Consider the following 21,997-nt stretch of genomic DNA (forward strand, 5'->3'; position numbering starts at 1 on the left):
ATTTTTTGAGAGGGGGCGTTTCCAAAACTGCAAATTCAGAAATGGACTTCAATGACCTTTGACCTATTTACCAACAATGCATGACGATATCCTACCGTTTCCGGCACTAGTTTTTCTATGCACGAACACTTCACAAGCCATCAGCTGTTAGCTAGAAAATCTATGTGTATACACTGCTGTTACTAGTACTTGTTTACAATTGCTGCGAGCAGACTTTGAATTAATCATAGTAAATTATTCATCGTTTTATCAAAGATATACAAGTTATTTCAGAACAACTGTAGAATACCCCATCAAGCGAAAAAGAGCAAGTAGTAGAAGCATACAAATAAACACGTCAACGTTCTCTGGTTGCAATGCATTGGCAAATTCATGAACTGGTCACAAATACTAACGGAGGAGACTGCAATAAATGGTACCTTGGCGAGCTGGCGACCAACGGACATACGTTTTGGTGGGGTATTTTTGGTTATTCTGGATTCTGTTCGATTATTTTAAAGGTACTGTATGTCCCATTTGCAGGCCAAAAAAATGAAAAGGTTAAACTCCAATGGCATTTGAAAGACAATACTAATTTAGAACTTTTAGGTGGGAAATAACGGTCATTAAATGTTGAATCGACTTAAGTGATTGCAATCAGCTAAGTTAAAGTCTGATTTTCAGACCCTTTTACCGAATGGTTGTACGTTTTGTGCTGAACAAAGATTCAATCAGTTAAATTTTTGCCATTTCAAGTAGTGGGTTATTAATGTAGACAAATGCTCATTTATCTGTTACAGCTCATTTATGTACCGTATGTTATTACCAAAGAAAAAAAGATGTCAGTTAGTCACTCAATAGTGCCTGACAGTGAAGTCTAGAAGGTAAACAAGTTTCCTTGCATAATTTGAATACTAGGACACTGCTAATGTTTAAATTTCACAAATTATAGGAAATACTTGACATATTCATAATTCCTACAAAGTTCAACAGAATTTGATGTTGGTTGCAAAAGGGACATAGTATCTTTAAGTTGTACATGTTTGAATTGGGTAGTATTATGTCTCACTGGACCCTGGAGCACGTCAGTATTTTAATAAACTAATTTGTTAGCTTGAAGGGTCCATCTCGCACTAAGCATGCACGAACACTGAGCAAATTTCTTGAGGTCCGAGCTGATGAAGACGTGATTTGTAACTTTGGGCTAATTTCCCAGATCACAAATAGCGGGCTATTTGGCCAACTCAGGCTGATGAAGACAGACCTATGAGGACAGACCTATGAGGACACATGCTATCACCAAGTTTGAGCCTCATTTCTCTTGTGGTTTTTGAGATAACGCGATAACAAGGCTAATAGTCAGAATTTCATAAGTTGAATCATAAGTTGCAGTGACAAAATCTCATAGACCAGTACAGAAATTTTCTCCCGCGGAACCATTCCTTAAAATATCGCTAATTTTGTTATCCTCAATTTCAATTTGAAGAGTGAACATTTGCTGTACAGCGCAAGTTTCGAAATCTTATGCCATGCATCCTCTCTCATGAAATATTTTGAGTCTTTATATTTCAAACAACTTATTTTAAAAATCCCAGCCTTTTGAACAATCTGCCGTCATAACGAATGACAAGTGTCATTTTTTCTGCCCGAGGTGTGCAGCACCCTTAAAGTTTTTACATTTTAAAGGATTTCATTACTCAGATTATAATATAGATATCTTGATTTTCTGGGACAGGATAAGATTTTGTTACATCTGTAGTGACCAAATGTCATGATTTTTAACTTTTGCATTAATAACGTTTTATGCATTGATTTGTACGTGTTTAGAGTCAACTTGTTAACAAAACACCATTTTTGGACTTCCACAAATTTGTTATTTACTTCATTCATATCTATATCTTTCTGTCTTCTATCAAAAGTATGAAATAGGTTTGAATCATCAGCAAATAATCTAAATTCAAAATATTTAGTAGAAGATGGTAAATCATTAATATATAGTAAAAACAAAGTGTGCCCGAGGACTGAACCTTGAGGGACACAATATGTTATCCTTCTCCTACTTGATATTATTTCCTTGTAGCATAAGACTTGCGATCGATTTGAAAGGTAACTTTGAAACCATTGTAATACTATGCCTCGTATTCCATAATTTTTTAACTTTCCTAAAAGGATTTCATGATCAATAGTACTTGTAGAGCCCATTACTATGCATCTTAAAGAAAACTTAAAGAAAAAATTTGTAGAATGTTGGAAACAGATATTAATTCTCCTTCTTATCAAATTTACCTTTGTCTTTAAAGAAGAAGTTGAATTCAGAGTCCTGATCTGCCTTCCAATCACAGAAACAGAAGTGAGGATACCTTTCATGCACAAAGCCATCTTATCACAGTGAGTCTTCTTCGGCAGCACTTATCTAATAATCTTAGATAGCAAGGAGAGAAATTGAATTAAAAATACATAGTAAGATGTTGATACAGTGCGTATCAACAAAAAAATTGCCCAATTTTGGTAGCTTCTAATTATAAAGTTATTACATGTGTGACCTTAATCATATGTTATTGTCAAGAAGAACTATTACCCTGTCTAATGATACCATTTTCAAAATCATGCTGCCAAGTATTGTCAAAATTCCCTTGTACCAAGTTTGGGCTGAAGCAATGAATGTGGGTCAAAAGCAATTAATGTGTGTGTTATCTCATTCCAAACAATTGCTCTTTCATTTACATTGACTATTAGGCAGATGAAGAAAAAAATCAACATCAACTCAAACTCAAAGAAATGCTTACTACTGTACAAGCAAAATTTATGATATTTTCTTAGTTATGATGATTACAATCTTTACTTTCGCATCCCTTGTTTAAGGTAAATTTCTCATTGAGTGATACAAAATGGATGAAGTTTATCTGGGATGTTATCTTTTTTTATGAGAGTCTGCTGTCAATTTATTTGATATTTATCGTCAAAAATGTTCTTTCTTGCATATGGTTTTGGTAACCTTTGAGATTTTGCTCGCTATTTAGATAAACACCTTATGCTCCTTACGCGTGTGAATGGTGCAGTTGACAAGTGAGCAGAGAGGACTTAGCTATCACAAAACAAGAAGTTAGTAGGCTGTTCAAAATAATTGAAGGTTATCCTAGGGATTGAAACAAGGTTCAATGAAAGCCTAGTTACATTGCATCATTTTAAACAATGAAGCACTGGAGCACGAGGCATGATTTAACCTTTTAAAGTATTTAAGAATAAAGAAGCACATGCATATATGGCCTGACCCACATTGGTTCCTTAAGCCCGAGGCGATTTTGACAACACTTTTAAAAGACCCAGGTGCTCATTCACCCATGGCAAAAATATTATAAATAGGGTATCATTGGACAGAAAATAACTTACTCTTCATCATGAAAGCAATTCCAAAGACATATTGGTGGTCATGACTTTTCAATTAGGAGCTACCAAAATTGGGTAAACATTTTATTGAAATGCTCTGTACAAACAGTCTAGGGGAAATATGTGAAGATATATTTTACCTTAGTTATTGCAGCAATGACACTCCAAATAATTTTCTTTTTTAAATGCTGCAGCATTAGAATCTTTTTTCTTTCAATTTTGTCCTCTCTGCAATAACATAATACCATCCCTTCAAGCTAACTTAGGTAGAGGATAGGTCTTTAGGCTAACAGTGACCTTCCAATTTGACGTCATAGTAATGAATATGTACATGTATAAGCTCGCGAAAGCAACACAGGAAGTCTTGGTTCAAGTTGGAATATTAGCTGGTCAGTACAGAGGAGTGCGTAACGGCCTGTCTGTGCAGGGATGCTCCAGCCTAAAGAGAAGCTGGATTCGAGCTTGCGAGAGGAGGTGGGAGGGGGTTACAACCCACCCCCCATACTCACGCATACTCACACACACGCCAAATTTCTGCTGGAAAGAGAAAGTAAGGAAAAAAGGGAAAGCCAGAAGAGAGAGGAAGAATTAAGGAAAAAGGAAAAGGAAAGACAAAAGTGAAAGAAAGAAATGGGGGAGGTATTACACACATCCTCCCACACACACACACACACACGCGCCAAATATGTGACAACATTTAATGCCATTTCTATTGGAAAGAGAAAGGAAGAAATAAGAAAGAGGAAAAGCTGGAAGAGAGAGGAGGAATTAAAGGGAAAGGAAACACAAAAATGGGAGAAAGAAAATGGAGAGGTGTGTGAGGGAGAGAGTACGAAAAAGCAAAAAAAGGTAAAAGGAAAGGAAAAGATTAAAAAACAGTAAATGCAGGGATAGAAAGAAGAGTAAACATGGGAAACGGCGGTCTCGTCTGCTTTACGTAATTTGATATGATAAAAACTGGAGGTTGGGACATTATTTATAGTCCGGGTGGCCCATTAGCAAGCCCCCCAAAATGAAATCCTCTGAATATAATCAGCATTTTGAAGTGAATACTGACTAAGAATCAGAATTATTTCCTATAATTTGTACCAAGATTGATAAACTTTGATGAAATATGGACAAATAACGAAAACTGATTTATCAATTCTCATATTAAGTTGTGAAATCATAATCCAAGTCTACTGACCTAAAATGACCTTTGACCTTGACTTTAAAACCTTGAATTTGGGTCATATGATATGTGATACTTGATAACCCTTGGGTACAAGTTTAATGGAATTTGAACAAACACTTTTGAAATTATGCTAAAAATTCAAAATATTGATGTTGATGCCACAACAAAGTCAAGTTTGCATACCTGAAATGACATTAGACCTTGAATTTGTTACCTAAAAGACTAATCACATGAGTGGTGTATAGTTTGATAACCCTTATGTTAAAATTTCATGGAATAGGAATGTATACTTTTAAAATTATGATAAAAATTCAAAATCTTAACCTTTGGTTAAAAGGTATATCCCAGTTTTGGAAACGCCCCCCTCTAAAAAAAAATGAAATGGAAGCTCTCACTATGAACATGACAGACAAAGAAAGTGGACAAAATATACAGTTCCTCAGGTGGACAAAGGAACATCCCTTCACTGCTATTATGTAAAAAGGTGAATATGCATGTGACACCTGTTGTACACATTTTTACATAATAGCAGTGAAGGGATGTTCCTTTGCCTACCTGAGGAACTGTATATTTTGCCCGCTTTCTTTGTCAGTCATGTTCCTAGTGTCTTATTACCACTCATGTGAAAGAATATGTTTTGACTAATACGTGATGATACAAATTTTGCCCGGAATTGATATTTTAGGTAAATTATCACATCTAATACATCTATCTAAATTTCTTATCATTTTGATGATTCCAGAACCATGCAGTACACACCAATACTATATGCTAGATGATCAACCTTTTCTGATCGATTCCACAACGTTTCTTTCACAATGAAATCGCATGACCAGAACTGGTCTATACCTTTAAAGGAAATACAAAGTTTGGGGAAATTTTGAAAATTGGGTGGATAGTGATTTGTTACAATTTTGATATATTTGGATGCCCCTGTGGATGTATTATAAGCACTAGAAAATTTAGCCCCTAAAACACATATAATTTTGAGAAAATTTGAATATAAAAATTTACCAGTGCTCCCAGTAAATTTTGATAGATTTCAAATAAAGTGTACGACTGTTCAATGGTAGCTACCACCATGAAAATCTCACAATATGTAGTTGTGATATATAATTTTCTAACAGGATTAGCTAATTGGTCGATTTTAGTCAATAAATATTGTTTTATAGCTTACTTATATCTTGACCTTGAGAGGGAGCTGTACAACATAAAGAGTTAATTATTTACAATTTCATAACTTAAGACTCAATTTCAACTACGACAATGATCACTGAATATTGTAGGATCGCATGTAGGTTTTCAATATGTTCATTTGAACCAAATTCATGACCCCATACCAAAACTTTGTAATACCTTTAAGTTTTGATGTTGATGGCACAACATACTGTAGTGTAAGTTTTTGACCTGAAATGACTTTTACTTTGCCACTTGAAATTCTACTCACATGATTGGGAATACTTTATGACCCCTATGTTCAAGTTTCATGGAAGAGGAATGTATACTTTCAAAGTTATGTTAAAAATTCAAAATCGTAACCTTTTGTTACGTTTTTGAAGTTGATGCCACAACATAGTCTAAGTTTGTTGACCTGAAATGACCTTTGACCTTAACTTAGTGACCTGAAATTCTACTCAAATGATTGAGGATACTTGATAACTCTTTATTCCAAGTTTCATTGAATAAAAATTTATACTTTCAAAATTTTCAAATATATAAAAACTTAACCTTAGGTTAAGTTTTTTATGTTGACACCGCCGTCATCGGAAAAGCGGTGCCTATGTCTTGCTTTTTGCTGTGCAGGCAAGACAAAAAGAAGCCAAGAAAGAGAAAGGAGAAGAAGAGGAATACAAGCTGATAGAGAAAATAGATATAAGTGGAAAGAAACAGAATAGGAAAAACAGAAAAGAAGAAAAGAAAAGGGAGAATAAAGAAATTATAGTGACAGGATGAAGAAGAAATCAAAAGGAAACAATAAATTAAGAACCGAGACTGACGAGGGACAAGGCCGCCTAAATCAAATTATTTCAGAAAATTATCATCTGTCACAGACTCAGAGAGCAACAGCATACGTGTAAGGGGTCCTGGGGCTGCTGCCCTGGAATTACAAGTGGAAATATTCCACATTTTATTTAGAATACCGCCTGTTCTTTGTAAGGCTAACCCCACCGCAAAATAATGGTTCGTATACATGTAGTTACTCTTTAGCAAACAAGTTGACCGCTCTCAATCATGTCTGATAATGGGAATTAGAGAATGATCATTAGGTGACATGCTACACAGTAGCATATCACCTATTGTGTTTGTACGAATCTTATTTATTATTTATTTATTTCTTTCTCCAACCGAATTTTGCCATCAATTATCTCAAAAAATTGTATCAGTATCATCTTCAGATATTTACAGTATCTTTGGCATCATCAGGAATCGTGCACCTCCTCTTTTTAGTGTCATCCAGGCACCATTTTGTGTTTTTATGTTATCATTCATATCTTCATAACAATCATAAATTGCCCAAATTCAATACACATTAACTTCAGGTCATTGGTCAATACATTGACAATCCATGTCCGTGTGCATGTCACGACGCGCACGTCAAAATTAAAAAATGCTGAAAATCACTCATGAACAATTTTGAGTACGAACCAGGTAACTTAGAGCATTTCAAAATTTTCTGTCCGTACGCGTCAGCGCGTAAGTTGTGAGCACTCAGAGCGCGCGAAAAAGGTCAAAATTCAAAATTTTTACATGATTTGGATTCTTCTTACCGTAATTGACAATTTCCATTAATTTCAGTCACTCTTGACCTTTCATAAGGCTGTGAGCGCGCGTCAAAGTTCAAAATCCGCGCGTGCTGCTATGGGCAATATAATGCAAATTTGATCAAAAACATGCCATTTTAAAAATCGAAATAGCTCTTCAGATAGTCCGTCGACCCCCAATTTTTATATTAAAGTTGGAAAGAGCATGAGTTAGAGATATGATTTCATACCACCCTGACTCGTACAAAGTGAAACAAAGTCATCATATTGGCATCTAAACTCAAAAAATGTATTTTGTTGATGACGTCATTTTTGTTTTTGTACATCAATCCTCTTCATGCCTCCTTTATCGTATCAGAAACAAGCACTCTTTTCGCTACAAAGCTTTGCCGCTGGATTGAAACGCGACACAAGCTTCGGCGACATAAAACATAATTAAAACTTTTTGCAACTCTTTTAAAAGCCGGAATTATTGTCATCGGGATCACTGTCGGAGAACCGAACTTAAAGCATTTTTTGCAACATTATTACATAGCAATCATATACAATTTTGTCACAAAATTTAACTGCACGATTATCCCATTAAATTACAAATTAATAGACCACATCGTGTGTCAAAACATCATGACAAATAATCATTGCAACATTCTTCAGGGGCTTCATTCCCAACCTCCTACCTTATTTGCCTATCAGATTAGGACAATTACCCCTAGACAATCATCTGGAAAATTACTCCCTCCCCCAGGAGAACTACCCCCAATCCAAGGACAATTACCCCCACCCCTGAAACTTAACCCTATAAATGCTACCGGTGTAGAGTCGGGGACAATTATTTAACTGCACGATTATCACATTAACTTACAAATTATTAGACCACATCGTTAACCAAAATTTTTGGTTGCTCAAACGAACGACAAATTATCATTGCAACATTCTTTGAGGGGGGGGGGGGAGGGGGAGGGGCTTCAATCTCGGCCTTCGGCCCACCTTTTTAGCCTATCATTAGGACAATCATCAGGAAAATTACTCCCTCCCCCCGGAAAAATATCCCCAAGGACAATTACCCCCACCCCTAAAAGTTTTGGCGCTAGCGTTGTTCCATATCCATTTTTTTTAGCAGTGTCATATCCATTCTTAGTAAAGGAAATTTAGCCTAATTTTTTACTAATTTCATCAATTTTAATCATAATCAAAGCTTATATCACATTTTCCACCTGAACTTGGATCACATCCGAAATCAGGAAGCCTCCACTTATATAGTTTTTCAACTCAAACTGAAGCTATCAGTCCAAAATTATGAAAACTTCTCGTGTGGTTTATGGCATTGTGCACTCCAGCAAATCATAGAGAGTCAATGCTAATGCGTATTGACCTCTATTGACCTCACTGCATGCTTACTGTGACTGAGTGTGAGGCAGGTATTATTAGACCCGCATACACAACACAGTCAGCTGTAAGCAAAGTTTGACACTAGACTTACAACTTGAATTTTTAAATTATTCTTTTTAACATCCGTAAGTTAAAAAAAATGTATTTTAATTTTTACTGCTATCTAGGTGTCATCAATTGTCACTAAAGTACCGATTTTTAGTGAAATCAGTTGACTTTTCTATAGATAGTCTAGATCTAGACCTAGACTAGGTCTAGTGGTGTTTGAAATGTTGAGAATCAAAAGCACATGCAGCTTTTAATACACAGCCAGGATAGTGATGCTCCTATGTACATGTATGTGTGGTATTACGCGCATGCACAATACCATATCCCATACGAGAAGTTTGCATAATTTTGGACTGATAAGTGATAGCTTCAGTTTGAGGTGCAGAGCTATACTATAGCGTAGAGAAGGTACTGAGCGACGACATCGACATCGAAGCCCTAAACAGGGGTTTCCCAATGTCTGATGTGATCCAAATTAAGGTGTAAAATGCAATAGTCTATAGATCTAGATCTAGATCTAGATGATTGATTGAAATTTGAAATTAGTAAAAAAATTGGGCTAAAATTCCTTTGCTAAGAATGGATATTATTATTAAACTGCTAAAAAAATGGATATGGAACTACACTAGCGCCAAAGTTTTAACCCTTATAAAGGACAATGACCCCCCCCCCCCCCCCCCGGACATGCCGGAGGACAACCGCCCCGAGGAAAATTACCCAAGTTTATTATTAAAGGGGAAGTCAACCCCGATAAGAATTTGGGTAATTTTTAATGGGAGATCATTTTCAGGGGGGGGGGGGGGTATTGTCCTAGAGCCTAGAGGGTAATTTTTCGGGGCGTATTCCAAATGTACGGCGCACAAGTTCTACGTGCGCTACTGTAGTGCAGTGAATGGCCGAACTAGATGCTACGACTACGAGTATAGACTAGACCCTACAGATCTACAGGTTTATCATTATTTACGTCTTCATCATATCCAATTTGGCAGCAATATTACATAATTAATACATTCCCTGTAACCTTTAAAATATCGAAAACTTTAATATGTACCGGTACTTTCACTTACGACAGTTTGCTCATTCAGCTCCCAAATTTATGTTTTCATTCGAAACCGACTTCTCGGATCGTCAGCATGGCGAGTCTGGATTGTCGAATTAGAACGCCAAGTGATCGGCACTCTAGGCTAGGCCTACGTGATCGATATGAATGGGCTCCAAGATTCGTTCATTTTATGCTTACGTACGTGCGCGCGAGCGTGAGATCCAACAAAATGTAAAATACCGTTACCGGTTTCCGCTCGATAGGCAGTTTTTCTCAGATAACTTCTCTGCAGTGGCGGATCCAGGGGTGGGGGTATTTGCAATGACGACCTTCGTCATTGCCTTGTTTTCGTTCACATTCTGCCCCATTAATATTCTCCTGGTTTTCCTTATCGTCCAGAAATCCTATTCGTTTTGCACGTAGTGCTTGTTATCAGGCGCGGATCCAGGGGGGGGGGGGGGGGGGGGGGCGTGCCTTGGCCCCCCCCCCCCCCCCCCCCACGCAAAAAAAAAAAAAAAAAAAAAGGAGAGAGAGAGAAGGAAAAGAATTAGGGAAAGAGGAGAGAAAGGGAAAAAAAGAAGAGGAAGAAGAAAAGAAAAGAGGGAAGAAGGAGATCGGGGGGAAGGACTTGCCTCCCCCTCCCCCCCCCCCCAATAAAAAATAAAAGAGAAGGAAGGAAGGGAAAGAAAAAAGATAAAGAGGAGATAAAGGGAAGGACAAAATAGGAAGAAGAAAAGAAAAGAAGGGGGATATCAGTTGCAATTTTCCCGTGTGGATCGAGGGGAGGGCAAAAGACCCTAGCCCCCCCCCCCCCCGTCCCCGCTAAAAAAAAAGAGAGAAGGAAGGAAAAGGAAAAGAGGAGAGCTAAAAGGGAACAAAAAGAGGAAGAAAAAAAGAAAAGGGAGAAAAGAAGCGGAGATCAGTTGCGGTTAATCCCGCCAACAATGTGCGGAGCGGGCCAAGTTGGGGACCAAAATGACCGTGCCCCTCCTCCCCCCCCCCCCCCCCCCAGCAAACCTAAAAGAGAGATAAGGAAGGGAAGGAAAAGTGAAAGAGGAGAGAAAGGGAATGGAAAAAAAAGAGAATGAAGAAAGGTAAGGGATATCAGTTGCAATTTTCCCGCCAACAAGGTGTAGATCGGAGGGGGGGGGGAGCACTGGCATACTGATAGAGGAGGGGGGGGGGTTGGAGAAATAGAATTAAAACGTGGTTTATTTATAATTCCATAACGGTGGTTAACAAATAATGCTGAAATGAGATAATTTTCCTCACTTCATGCGTTTGTTAGAAAATGACAAATTCCTAAATTTACAGCCAGACAAGAAAATGCTTCTTGAGATGCCTCCATATCAGGGCCCGCGGAACGGCGGGGATCGGGTTCCTCGAGCCCCTCCCCCACACTTTCTTTGAAAAAGTATATTAAAGAGAAATAGAAAGAAAAAGAGCGAGAAAGAAAAAATAGTTAACTGCCAGTGTCACATTATAATGGGGTATCAAAATATGCTCATCTATGATTAAAATTAATGCCTAAAATCCTAAGGGCTCTGCCCCCTGGATTCCACCTAGGGCCCTAAGGCGGGCCCTTAGATGCTCATAATATTATGATGGTCATTTAATGCCTAAAACCCCTGATTTCTGGGGGCTCTGCCCCCTGGACCCCACGCCAAATAGTGTCCTGCTAGTGTCACAAATAATAAGGTATCAAAAATGCTCATCTGACCGTAATTAAACGCCTAAAACCCCTGAGCTTCAAGGGGCTCTACCCCCTGGACCCAACCAAGAGCCCTTAGGCGGGCCCCTCGATACTCATCTGACCGTAATTGAGTGCCTAAAACCCTTGAGATTCCGGGGCTCCGCCCCCTGAACCCCAAGCCAATTAGTGACCTGCCATTGTAACAATTAGGTATCAAAATAATGCTCATCTGACCGTAATTAAATGCCTAAACTCCTGAACTTCCGGGGCTCTGCCCCCTGGACCCCGTCTAGGCCGCTAAGGCGGACCCCTGAATGCTAATCTTACCGTAAATTAAAACCTTAAACCCCTGAGCTTCCGGGGCGGACAAGGTATCAACATATGTTCATCTGACAGCAGGCGCGTAGCCAGGGGGGCGGTGGGGAAAGGAAGAGGACGTAGGAAGAAAAGGGAATAGACAAAGAACATATTTGAAATTCAGACAAGGATTAAGAGTCGAGAACGGTACAACGAATCGTCTTCTTTCTGTAATGAATTAATGAAACGTCAAAGCTTCCGCGCTACGCACGGGGAGTTCAGGGGGAACTTAATTCAGACGAGGATAATTTTCGGGAACGGTACAACGAATCGTCTTAATTCTTTCTATAATAATTTAATGAAACGTCGAAGCTTCCGCGCTTCGCGCGGAAGGGGGAGGGGGGGGGAAATTGATTTAGACAAGGATTAAGAGTCGAGAACGGTACGACGAATCTTCCTCTTTCTCTAATGATTTAATGAAAAGTAAAAGCTTCCGCGCTTCTCGCGGGTGGGGGAAACTAAATTATTTTCGAGAGCGGAACAACGAATCGTCTTCATTCTCTAAAAATTCAATGAAACGTCGAAGCGGGGGGAAAACTGAATTTAGACAAGGATTAAGAGTCGAGAACGGTACAACGAATCGTCTTCTTTTTCTAATGATTTAATGAAACGTAAAAGCTTCCGAGCTTTGCGCGGGAGAGGGGGATGAATTAAAACGAGGATTTAAGAGTAAAAAACTGTACAACGAATCGTCTTCTTTTTCTAATGATTTAATGAAACGTAAAATTTTCCGCGCTTTGCGCGGGAGGGGATAAACTATTTTCAGACGAGTAGGCACGTACGGAAGGGGGGAGGGGGTAGGGGGTTAGGGGGTTGACCCTCCCCCCTTCGGTTTTTTATGTGTGTATTTTGGAGCAACCCGGCCCCCTTTCTGTGTTTTTGTTTAATTTTTTAAAAAAATAAAAAAAAATATGCCAATGGCTGACCTAAAAAAGGTGACCTCACTTCCCCCCCCCCCAACGGAACAAAATGTCAAATTTTCAAATTTCGAGACCAAAAAAAAAAAAGTGTCCTCTTCCCCCCCCCCCCCCCCCCCCCCCCCCCCCCCCCCCGCTTATTTAGCGGCTGGCTGAGTCGTTACGATTTTTTTTTTCGGACCAAAAAAAAAAAGTGGGCCCCCCCCCTAAGAAATCCTGGATCCGCGCCTGCTTGTTATTCCTAGTTAGGTGCTTTTCTCATGCCCTTTTCCTTTCAAATTTCGTAGGCATCATCTCTAGCATCTCATCAAGGTCACTACATTCTTTGATTTTCGAAATAACTCATGCATAACAGTCAAGGCGCCATTTTGTCCGTTTCTGGTTCATTTTAAGGCCTTTCTATCTTCCTTCCTATCTCCACTACCCGGCCTAGATCCTACAAACTTTTAGCAAATTCCTCTAGATGGTCTAAGAGATGTTCTTTCATCTACGACGTATAACCTGCCCTTCAAAATGCCATCTTCATACTCAAAATTCAAATCTGAAACCGATTCCGTCAAAAATCTCTCAAATTCTTGAAAAATGGACCCCTAAATAATCTAAAACTGCCATAACTTTCTCATATAAGTTCCGCTTTGTGTTTAAATCTCACATTATCCTTATATCATAATTGCTAATAGCCATGCTAAATTTCATGCTCCAATGACTATGCAAAACATAAATAGCGCCCTCTAAAGTTCTGGGAATTGGCTTTCTTTCTGTGGCCGTATCTCCATTATGGCTTGGCAGAACCGTACCCTGTTTTGGATTTAGATACTTGAAGATATGCCCTTTTCAGCCATATACAAATTATATACCCTATCACTGACCAAATTTGAGAAAATTACCCTCCAAATTCGCCATGCATTTTCAAGAAAATTCCGAAGTAACTTCAACTTGCTCTAAAATGGCGATCGTTATACCTACATCAATGAAACTTAGCGGAAACATGTATCCATATACGTGACAACTGTTCAATAATTTTAGTAAAATTCGAATATGTCAGCGAAAAGTTATCGCCCAAAATGATGAATTTACTATGCATTACGTAATAGCTTATTTTGTGCGTGCAATACATTGCGCGCAAATGACAATGGTGTCGAACTGACCGCAATGACGTGCCCTTTCGAATGATACCAAGTATAGAATATGTTACATAGAAAATTGTGAGTAAATCGCATTTGAACAAAGGTCACTATACGAATTCCGCCGAGTTTCCGCCCGAATCTAACACGTATCGGCTAGGCCGGCCCCCTAGTAGTTTTGTGTGTTGAGAAAATATATTTTTTTCCCTATTTTTTTCCTATTTTTTCCTTATTTTCTGGAAATGCAGACTATTTTTTCCCTATTTCCTTCAAGAAAATAGGAAAAAAATAGGGCTATTTTTTTCCTATTTTCAAGTACAAACTATTTTTTCCCTATTTTTTTCACCTATATTTTTTTTCAGACTAGTTTTTTTCCTATTTCCTATAAAAAAACAGGAAAAAAATAGTCTTATTTTTTCCTATTTTCAAGTACAAACTATTTTTTCCCTATTTTTTCATCTTAATCTTTTTCAGACTATTTTTTCCCTATTTTTTCACCTTAATCTTTTTCAGACAATTTTTTCCCTATTTTTTCACCTTAATCTTTTTCAGACAATTTTTTCCCTATTTTTTTCACCTTTATCTTTTTCAGACTTCTTTTTACCTATTTGCGAGTACTATTTTCTTCCTATTTTTTGCACTTAAATTTTTTATGACATGATACAAATTTGTAAACTATTTTTTGTCTATTTTCGAAACTTGCATATTTTCATTGTTTATGACTGGCATCCTATTCAAAAAGCCCGCTTCTCCTGCCATTATCTCTGTTGTTCATTTTGCGACTTATTGGTGGTTTTTAGCTGTGGGGTCACATATTGAATAGTGAGCTCAAAGATGACCATAAATAAACAATGTGTAAAAAGAAAATGTACGAAATTTCAATTTTGTTCCTTTATTAATATTCTTGATTTTATTTTCAAACTATAGTAGTGACTAGTGCACTCAAAGATAACCATACATAAACCATGTGTAAAAAGAAAATGTACACATAGAAATTTCAACCAAAAAAAAATCTCCTTTATTAATAGAAAAAAAAGCATTCGATCGAGATATTCCCGTTCTATGTGTGTGCAAAGTTTCAACGTAGAGGACAGTACGCAAGTATGTAATTTGAAAATTACCCGTTATTTTTTTTCCCCACTGGCACTGCTGTACGCATCGGACTTTTGCTGATTTTCGTTCATCAAACGTCTCTAAATCACACCAAAATGTCTTCCAGCAATTATTCTAGCGATGAAATTTCATCAAGAGATAGTGACTCCTCATACTCCGATGCCTCCTTATCCCATTTTAGTGATTCTTCCCAAGAAAATGAGCCCGACAAATGTTCAAAATATTACTAGATCTAGTCCCACTCGTAGAGAAATGAGTTTGTTGTCGAATGACGGAACATCGACGAGCGGAACTGGCCCCAGAAAACAGCTGAAAAGGTACGTTTATTTCTGAAACTTAATTATATTATGATATATATATTTTTATTGTGTCTGTTGTTGAATATAATGCTACTTCATAGACATAGTAGGCCTATAGAATGTTATTTTACGTATCAATATTCCCATGTAGTGTTGAGGTTGTAACTTAGACTACATAACTTCTGAGTGAAGTGTACGTATAACGTAGGCCTAGTGCATCTCCAAGGGCTTTCATCGAAAGGGTGCGGTGCGGTGCGGCGCGGTGTGGTGTGCTCAACGCACCCATTCGATAAAAGAGGGGGGCCTTTTCTCGAAAGGGTGCGTTGAGAGCGGAGTACCGTTTTAACACACCCTTTCGATGAAAGCGGGGGGGCTTTTCTCGAAAGGGTGCGTCGACTAGTCTTTCGCATCAGTCGTTTAAAATGAGGATCTCGGACAGAAGGTAATAGTTGCCAATTTAAGTAGATCTATATCGAAAATGTATTAAATAAAATGGAATGGTCTTGATTACAGAGTGGTCTTTTTCGTTATTACTATGTTGATGGGGGAGACAGAGAGAAGGAAAAAGGGGAAGGGAAGATAAAAGGAAAGAAAGAAGAATAAGAAGAGAAGAGGGAAAGGTGGGGGGGGGCGAAGGACTCTTCCCCCCCCCCCCCCCCCCGCCAAAAAATAAATCAGAGAGAGAGAGAAGGGAAAGGGAAAGAGAAGATAAAAGGAAAGAAAGAAGAGGAAGAAGAAGAAAAGAGGTAAACGGGGGCAAAGGGCTTTTGCCTCTCCCCCCCCCCCCCCCCCCCCCAACAAATAAATAGGAGAGAGAGAGAAGGGAAAGGGAAAGGGAAAGAGAAGATAAAAGGAAAGAAAGAAGAGGAAGAAGAAGAAAAGAGGTAAACGGGGGCAAAAGGCTCTTGCCTCCTCCCTCCCCCCCCCCCCCCCCCCCGCCAAAAAAATAAATAAGAGAGAGAGAGAGTGAAGGGAAAGGGAAAGAAAATATAAAAGGAAAGAAAGAAGAGGAAAAAGAATAAGAAAAGAGGGAAACAGGGGCGAAGGGCTCTTGCCTCCTCCCTCCCCGCCCCCCGCCAAAAAATAAATAAGAGAGAGAGAGAGAGAGAATCTGTTCTGATCCTGGTCCTGATCCTCAAGAGGGATATAAAGATGACCAATAAGAACGTTATCGTTCGAGAGAGAGTGTTTGTTGCTTCTAGAACATTTTAGAATTAAGTCCCATCACATTGCAGTTGTGGGGAGGGACTATGATTATATTACCCCCTTGGATGGCTTCCCAGAGTCTGGCTTTGAAGGTTTCGACTGCGTCGCAGGCAAAGATGCTGGGGGGGGGGGGGAAGTAAATTCCAGGCCCGTATGGTTCTTGGAAAGAAGGTGAGTCGATATATATCCGTCTTGCATTTTATGTTGGAGAAGGAGAGGGAAAGAGAAGATAAAAGGAAAGAAAGAAGAGGAAGAGGAAGAAGAATTTGTGTTCTGCCAGTGTCACAAATAGATATATAAATATGCTCATCTGACGATAATTTGATGTATAAAACCCCTCACCTTCTTGGGGCTCCGCCCCTTGGATCCAACACCAATTTGTGTCCTTCCAGTGTCACAAATAGATATAAAAATATGCTCATCTGACCGTTATTTATTGCCCAAGACCCCTGAGCTTCCGGGTGCTCCACCCCCTGGACCCCACGCCAATTCGTGACCCCTGTGTCACAAATAAGGTATAAAATAATAATTATTTAATGGACAAAACTCCTGAGCTTCTGGGGGCTCCGCCCCCTGGACCCAACACCAAATTGTGTCCTGTCACTGTCACAAATAAGGTATAAAATTATGCTCATCCGACGTTAAATTTTGATGTTTAATACCCCTGAGCTTCTGAGGGCTCCGCCCTGTGAAAAAAACGTGTAAAAAAAAAACACGTTAATTTTTATCGTTTTTGGGAGATACCCCCCCCCCCCCTGGCGTTCAAGCGGGGGGGGATGGGGGGTACGATTTTCCAAATTTTTGAGGGCCCCAAAAAAGATTAGTGCTCTCTAGTAATTTCGCGACTACTCCGGAACCGCGGCAGATATAAAGTTTTTCTTTCATGACTTTTTTCTTTCGAGTCTTACGCATCTTTTGAAACATTTTTTTGTTGAAAATCGGACGTATAATTGCGGAGTCACGTGACCTTTTGTTTTTGCATGTCAGCCCTAAAATCGCTCATTTTTGTGATTTATGTACCAAACATATGGAAATACCATTTATTCTTTTTAGAAAAAAGAGAAAACATTGGTTATTTGGTCTTGTTTCAAGTAAATGTGTTTGATTTTGGGTAAAAATAGTTGAATTGTGGTTAGAAATGAAATGAAATAACAAAATAATATAATACATAAATACAAATTATCGAAACAAGAGATAACATAGGGATAAACTGGCTCTTCCAACTTTGTTGTCGTATTATTATTCTAACGAATATATGAAGTGAAAAAGAACGCTCGAATATGAATTATATATGATTTATGGGTAAAAATGTGAATTCTCTGACCTTGTTTGCATAAATTACCATAAATATGCATTTTCGCGGCGATCAGCTGTGAAACAGCCGAGATCTTAGGGGAACCCCCCCCCCCACCCTCAAGTCCACTCCAATCACATTGAAAAAAAGTATGACTTAAATCATCTCTCTCATCATTATACCGCTATAGTATTCATGTTTTTAATATTATTTATTGTCCATTAAACAAGTTCATAGAGAAAATACTTATCTCTCTGCAACATTAAAAAAGAATCTTCATTAATATCTCTTAATTTGTATTTATAGCCTTGTGGTCGCCAACAGTGGCGAAGGCAGGGGCGTCTCCAAAGGGGGTGTGGGGGTGCGACACCCCCCCCCCCCCACCTGTCAGGATATTGTCGGTAAAATTGCGCTGCCGTCGGGAAAAAAGAGAAAAGGGGAGGGGAAAAAAGAGAGTAAAAGGGAAAGAAAAGAAAAAAAGAAAAAGAAAAGAAAAAAGAAAAGAAAGGAAAGAAAAGAGAAGAAAGAAAAGAAAGAAAGAGAAAAACGAAAAACAGGGAGAATAGGAAAAAAAGGAGGCAAGAGCCCTTTGCCCCCGTTACCCTCTTTTCTTCTTCTTCCTCTTCTTTCTTTCCTTTCATCTTCTCTTTACCTTTCCTTCTCTCTCTCTCTCTCTCTCTCTTATTTATTTTTTGGCGGGGGGGGGGAGGGGAGGGAGGAGGCAAGAGCCCTTCGCCCCCGTTTCCCACTTTTCTTATTCTTTTTCCTCTTCTTTCTTTCCTTTTATATTTTCTTTCCCTTTCCCTTCTCTCTCTCTCTTATTTATTTTTTTGGCGGGAGGGGGGGGGGGGGGGTAAGAGCCTTTCGCCCTTCCCCCGTTTCCCTTTTTCCTTCTTCTTCTTCTTTTTTTTTTCCTTTTATATTCCTTTTCTCTTTCCCTTTCCCTTTCCCTTTCCCTTCTCTCTCTCTCTCTCTCTCTCTCTTTTTTTAATTTTTTGGCGGGGGGGGGGGCAAGAGCCCTTCGCCCCCGTTTCCCTCTTTTTCCTTTCCTTTATCTTCTCTTTCCCTTTCCCTTCTCTCTCTCTCTCTCTCTCTTATTTATTTTTTGCCGGGGGGGGGGGGGGGGGAGGAGGCAACAGCCCTTCGCCCCCGTTTCCCTCTTTACTTCTTATTCTTTTCTTTCTTTCCTTTTATCTTCTCTTTCCCTTTCCCTTCTCTCTCTCTCTTATTTATTTTTTTGGCGGGGGGGGGGGGGGGAAGGAGGGCTAGGAGGCAAGAGCCCTTCGCCCCCGTTTCCTTCTTTTTCCTCTTCTTTCTTTCCTTTTAGATTTTCTTTCCTTCTCCCTTCTCTCTCTCTCTGTTATTTATTTTTTTGGCGGGAGGGGTTGGGGGGAGGTAAGAACCTTTCGCTCTTCCTCCGTATCAATCTTCTTCCTTCTTCTTCTTCTTTCTTTCCTTTTATATTTTCTTTCCCTTTCCCTTCTCTCTCTCTCTCTCTCTCTCCTATTTATTTGTTGGCGGGGGGGGGGGGGGGAGGAGGCAAGAGCCCTTCGCCCCCGTTTCCCTCTTTTCTTTTTATTCTTCTTCCTCTTCTTTCTTTCCTTTTATATTCTCTTTCCCTTTCCCTTCTCTCTCTTCTCTCTCTCTCTCTCTCTCTCTCTCCCTTTCGCCCTTCCCCCGTTTCCTCTTTCTTTCCTTTTATATTTTCTTTCCCTTTCCCTTTCCCTTCTCTCTCTCTCTCTCTCCTATTTATTTGTTGGCGGTACTCCGCTCTCAACGCACCCTTTCGAGAAAAGGCCCCCCTCTTTTATCGAATGGGTGCGTTGAGCACACCACACCGCGCCGCACCGCACCGCACCCTTTCGATGAAAGCCATCTCCAAGTGCAGTGTAGTGTCTGTTAGTGAATGAGTGAATGTAAACAAACGTGATTACAATAAATCCACATAGAAATTTCAGATTTTGTACCATTACTACGTCTGTCAAATTATATTGCCTTGCATGATATAATGTTTTGATGTGGTTTTAGGCTAAATTGTATTTGTATCTCTCTCAAATTATTTTTCTAGGAATCAGAAAACACAACCTGCAAAGCACCACGCAAGAAGAAGAGCAAGTCTTCCAAGTCCGAGAGTGCATGTGTCTGCGAGGTATGTCCTTACTAAGTAGAAATCTAAATCTATTGTTGATAATTTTTTGGGGTTTATTTATTTCATGTTTGTTACTAAATGTTAGTTAAGATCTGACATCAAAATATTAGAGTAGTTTACCTCATCATTATGCTAGAACAATAATTTGCAGGTGGCACAATTTCTACCTAGATCTACATTATTTTTCTCTTTCCTTTTTATTTTTTCTTCAACAAATTGTCCCTTTACTATTTTCTTTTCTGTGTTTTATGTTTTATTTTATGTATGTTCACCCAATATATCTAAGAATAAAATAACTCTAATTAATTGCCTACCTGAGTGGTTTACATTTCATGCACCTTGACAGCTCTTTGATGACTCCGTTGTTTCACCATCCGTTCGTCGTCAGCCTGGCATCTTTTTTGCTATCATACTTTTGTACACACATGTTCTGTGCCTTTGAATTTTTCATTATGAAATACATAAATACTTGTACTAAGTATTAATTGCATGTTCATAAATGTACCAATGCATGATTATTCTAACCCCTAACTCACATTTCATTTATATCTTTACAGATCCATTGAAACTAATCAAGCTACAATGTACATGTAACGTACAACCACCATTCGATGCCTGTGAACAGCATGACCAACATCTGTATCCTTTACATTAGTATTTGTTTCCATTTTATTATGTAATTATTATGTCTAATCATTGAGATTCATAGGCAAGTACAACATGTATGTGTACACAATGAGTGCCTGCATATTGTGAAGATAAAGGACCATAAGACCATTACTTATGATACATGGTAATGATGGTAGGCCTATACTTTGTAAAACTATTTGAAAATAGTAGCATGTAAGTCTGTCATTTTCTTGTTTATATATATCTCAATGACATGACATGTCATTGATTTTGTAGTAAGTGTTTCTAGATTATGATGATTGTATTAAAATTTTGACAGTTCAATTGAGATTGAGAAAATTATGTAACATGTCAACTGTACTATAGAGCATGCATGCATTGTTGAAAAATCTGTTTCATGATTTATTTTATTTTGTTATCTTTGTAAATAACGAGAAAAAAAAAATTATTTGTCATGATTTTCTTGAGGTTTGAAAATGTGATTACATTATTAAGAGCACTTTGCAATTAAATTGTAATAAAAGAGACAGAAAACAACACTCTCATGTCCAGAATACTGCTTTATTTGGTTACTAGTGAGGAGAGAGCTTGTGATCGCCTGGCATATCCACATCGGCTCAGTAATAGTCCTGAAACTCACCTGAATACTTTATTTGAACAAAAATAGAAAGCTACATTCAAGGTGGATGATATTTTTTTAAGGCGGAGGCATATAGGAGACGCAGTCGCATTTGTCTTGTTTTTTTTTTAGAGTATAATCATAGCAAACCATGAACAACTCTATTACTACAACATGTACACTACAATACTTAACCAAAGATTGTAAATATCAGTTAAGTTCTTTTATTTATTTGCTTATATGAACACACATACTATACTAAACTCATGTCATTGTGTTTACCTCTCGAAAATAAAGTACATGTATTTTATTTGACACATTCCCTTTTATTATTTTTGTTTGTTACAGTCCACTGCCATTATAACGAGGTGCTCGGGACCAAGCCAATTTCCTTGTTAAAATGAAATCATGTTATACTCAAGTTACTGAACACATTGGTTTGTTTAAAATTGGGACTGATGAGAATTGCCTGATAATAAAATCTTGGTGTATCCATGTTCGTTATAATAGGAGTGGACTGTATAACATTTTCCATATACCCATTGACTATTTTAAATGTTCTACTGAATGGATTGGACTGAAAGGATGAAGTGAATTTGGCAAACTGAGTAGGTGCAGAGAAAAGAGCTGTAGGAGTAGGGTGACTATTCTACAGTGGAAACTTTTGACAATGAGGTCATGTGCAACCAAGAAATCTTAACCCCCAAAAGCTGTTAAATTACCTTGTCATTTCAGGTATAACTGATCTCTTTATATCAAGTTTGCACTGTATGATTTAATTGAATGTACAGAGTCGTTGACTGGATGTGTGAGAT

The 21,997-nt window shown here is 38.4% G+C and overlaps 1 protein-coding gene and 1 long non-coding RNA gene across 5 annotated transcripts in view; one reads left to right on the forward strand and one right to left on the reverse strand.

The window, feature by feature from the left end:
- Positions 1 to 10,208, reverse strand: part of LOC105446119 (sulfide:quinone oxidoreductase, mitochondrial-like) — a 55,808-nt gene extending 45,600 nt beyond the window's left edge. The window contains exons 1-2 of one of the 4 annotated variants that reach the window (XM_031000153.1): positions 9,807 to 9,941; positions 2,266 to 2,400 (exon numbers count right to left, since the gene is read on the reverse strand). In XM_031000153.1, coding sequence (XP_030856013.1) covers positions 2,266 to 2,358 — 93 coding nt within the window. In that variant the 5' untranslated portion in view covers positions 2,359 to 2,400; positions 9,807 to 9,941. Of the gene's footprint in view, positions 1 to 2,265; positions 2,401 to 9,790 lie in introns of all 4 variants that reach the window. The other 3 variants (XM_031000154.1, XM_031000152.1, XM_031000151.1) reach the window with 3 other exon arrangements.
- A 4,619-nt stretch (positions 10,209 to 14,827) lies between these two features.
- Positions 14,828 to 21,707, forward strand: LOC115919324. The gene is made up of 3 exons (XR_004061799.1): positions 14,828 to 15,302; positions 19,853 to 19,933; positions 20,491 to 21,707. It is a non-coding gene; the product is annotated as an uncharacterized LOC115919324 (long non-coding RNA).
- Positions 21,708 to 21,997: the final 290 nt, after the last annotated feature.

The sequence above is a fragment of the Strongylocentrotus purpuratus genome, unplaced genomic scaffold (assembly GCF_000002235.5).
Source record: "Strongylocentrotus purpuratus isolate Spur 01 unplaced genomic scaffold, Spur_5.0 spur5_scaffold_6, whole genome shotgun sequence".
NCBI classification, from domain to species: domain Eukaryota; kingdom Metazoa; phylum Echinodermata; class Echinoidea; order Camarodonta; family Strongylocentrotidae; genus Strongylocentrotus; species Strongylocentrotus purpuratus.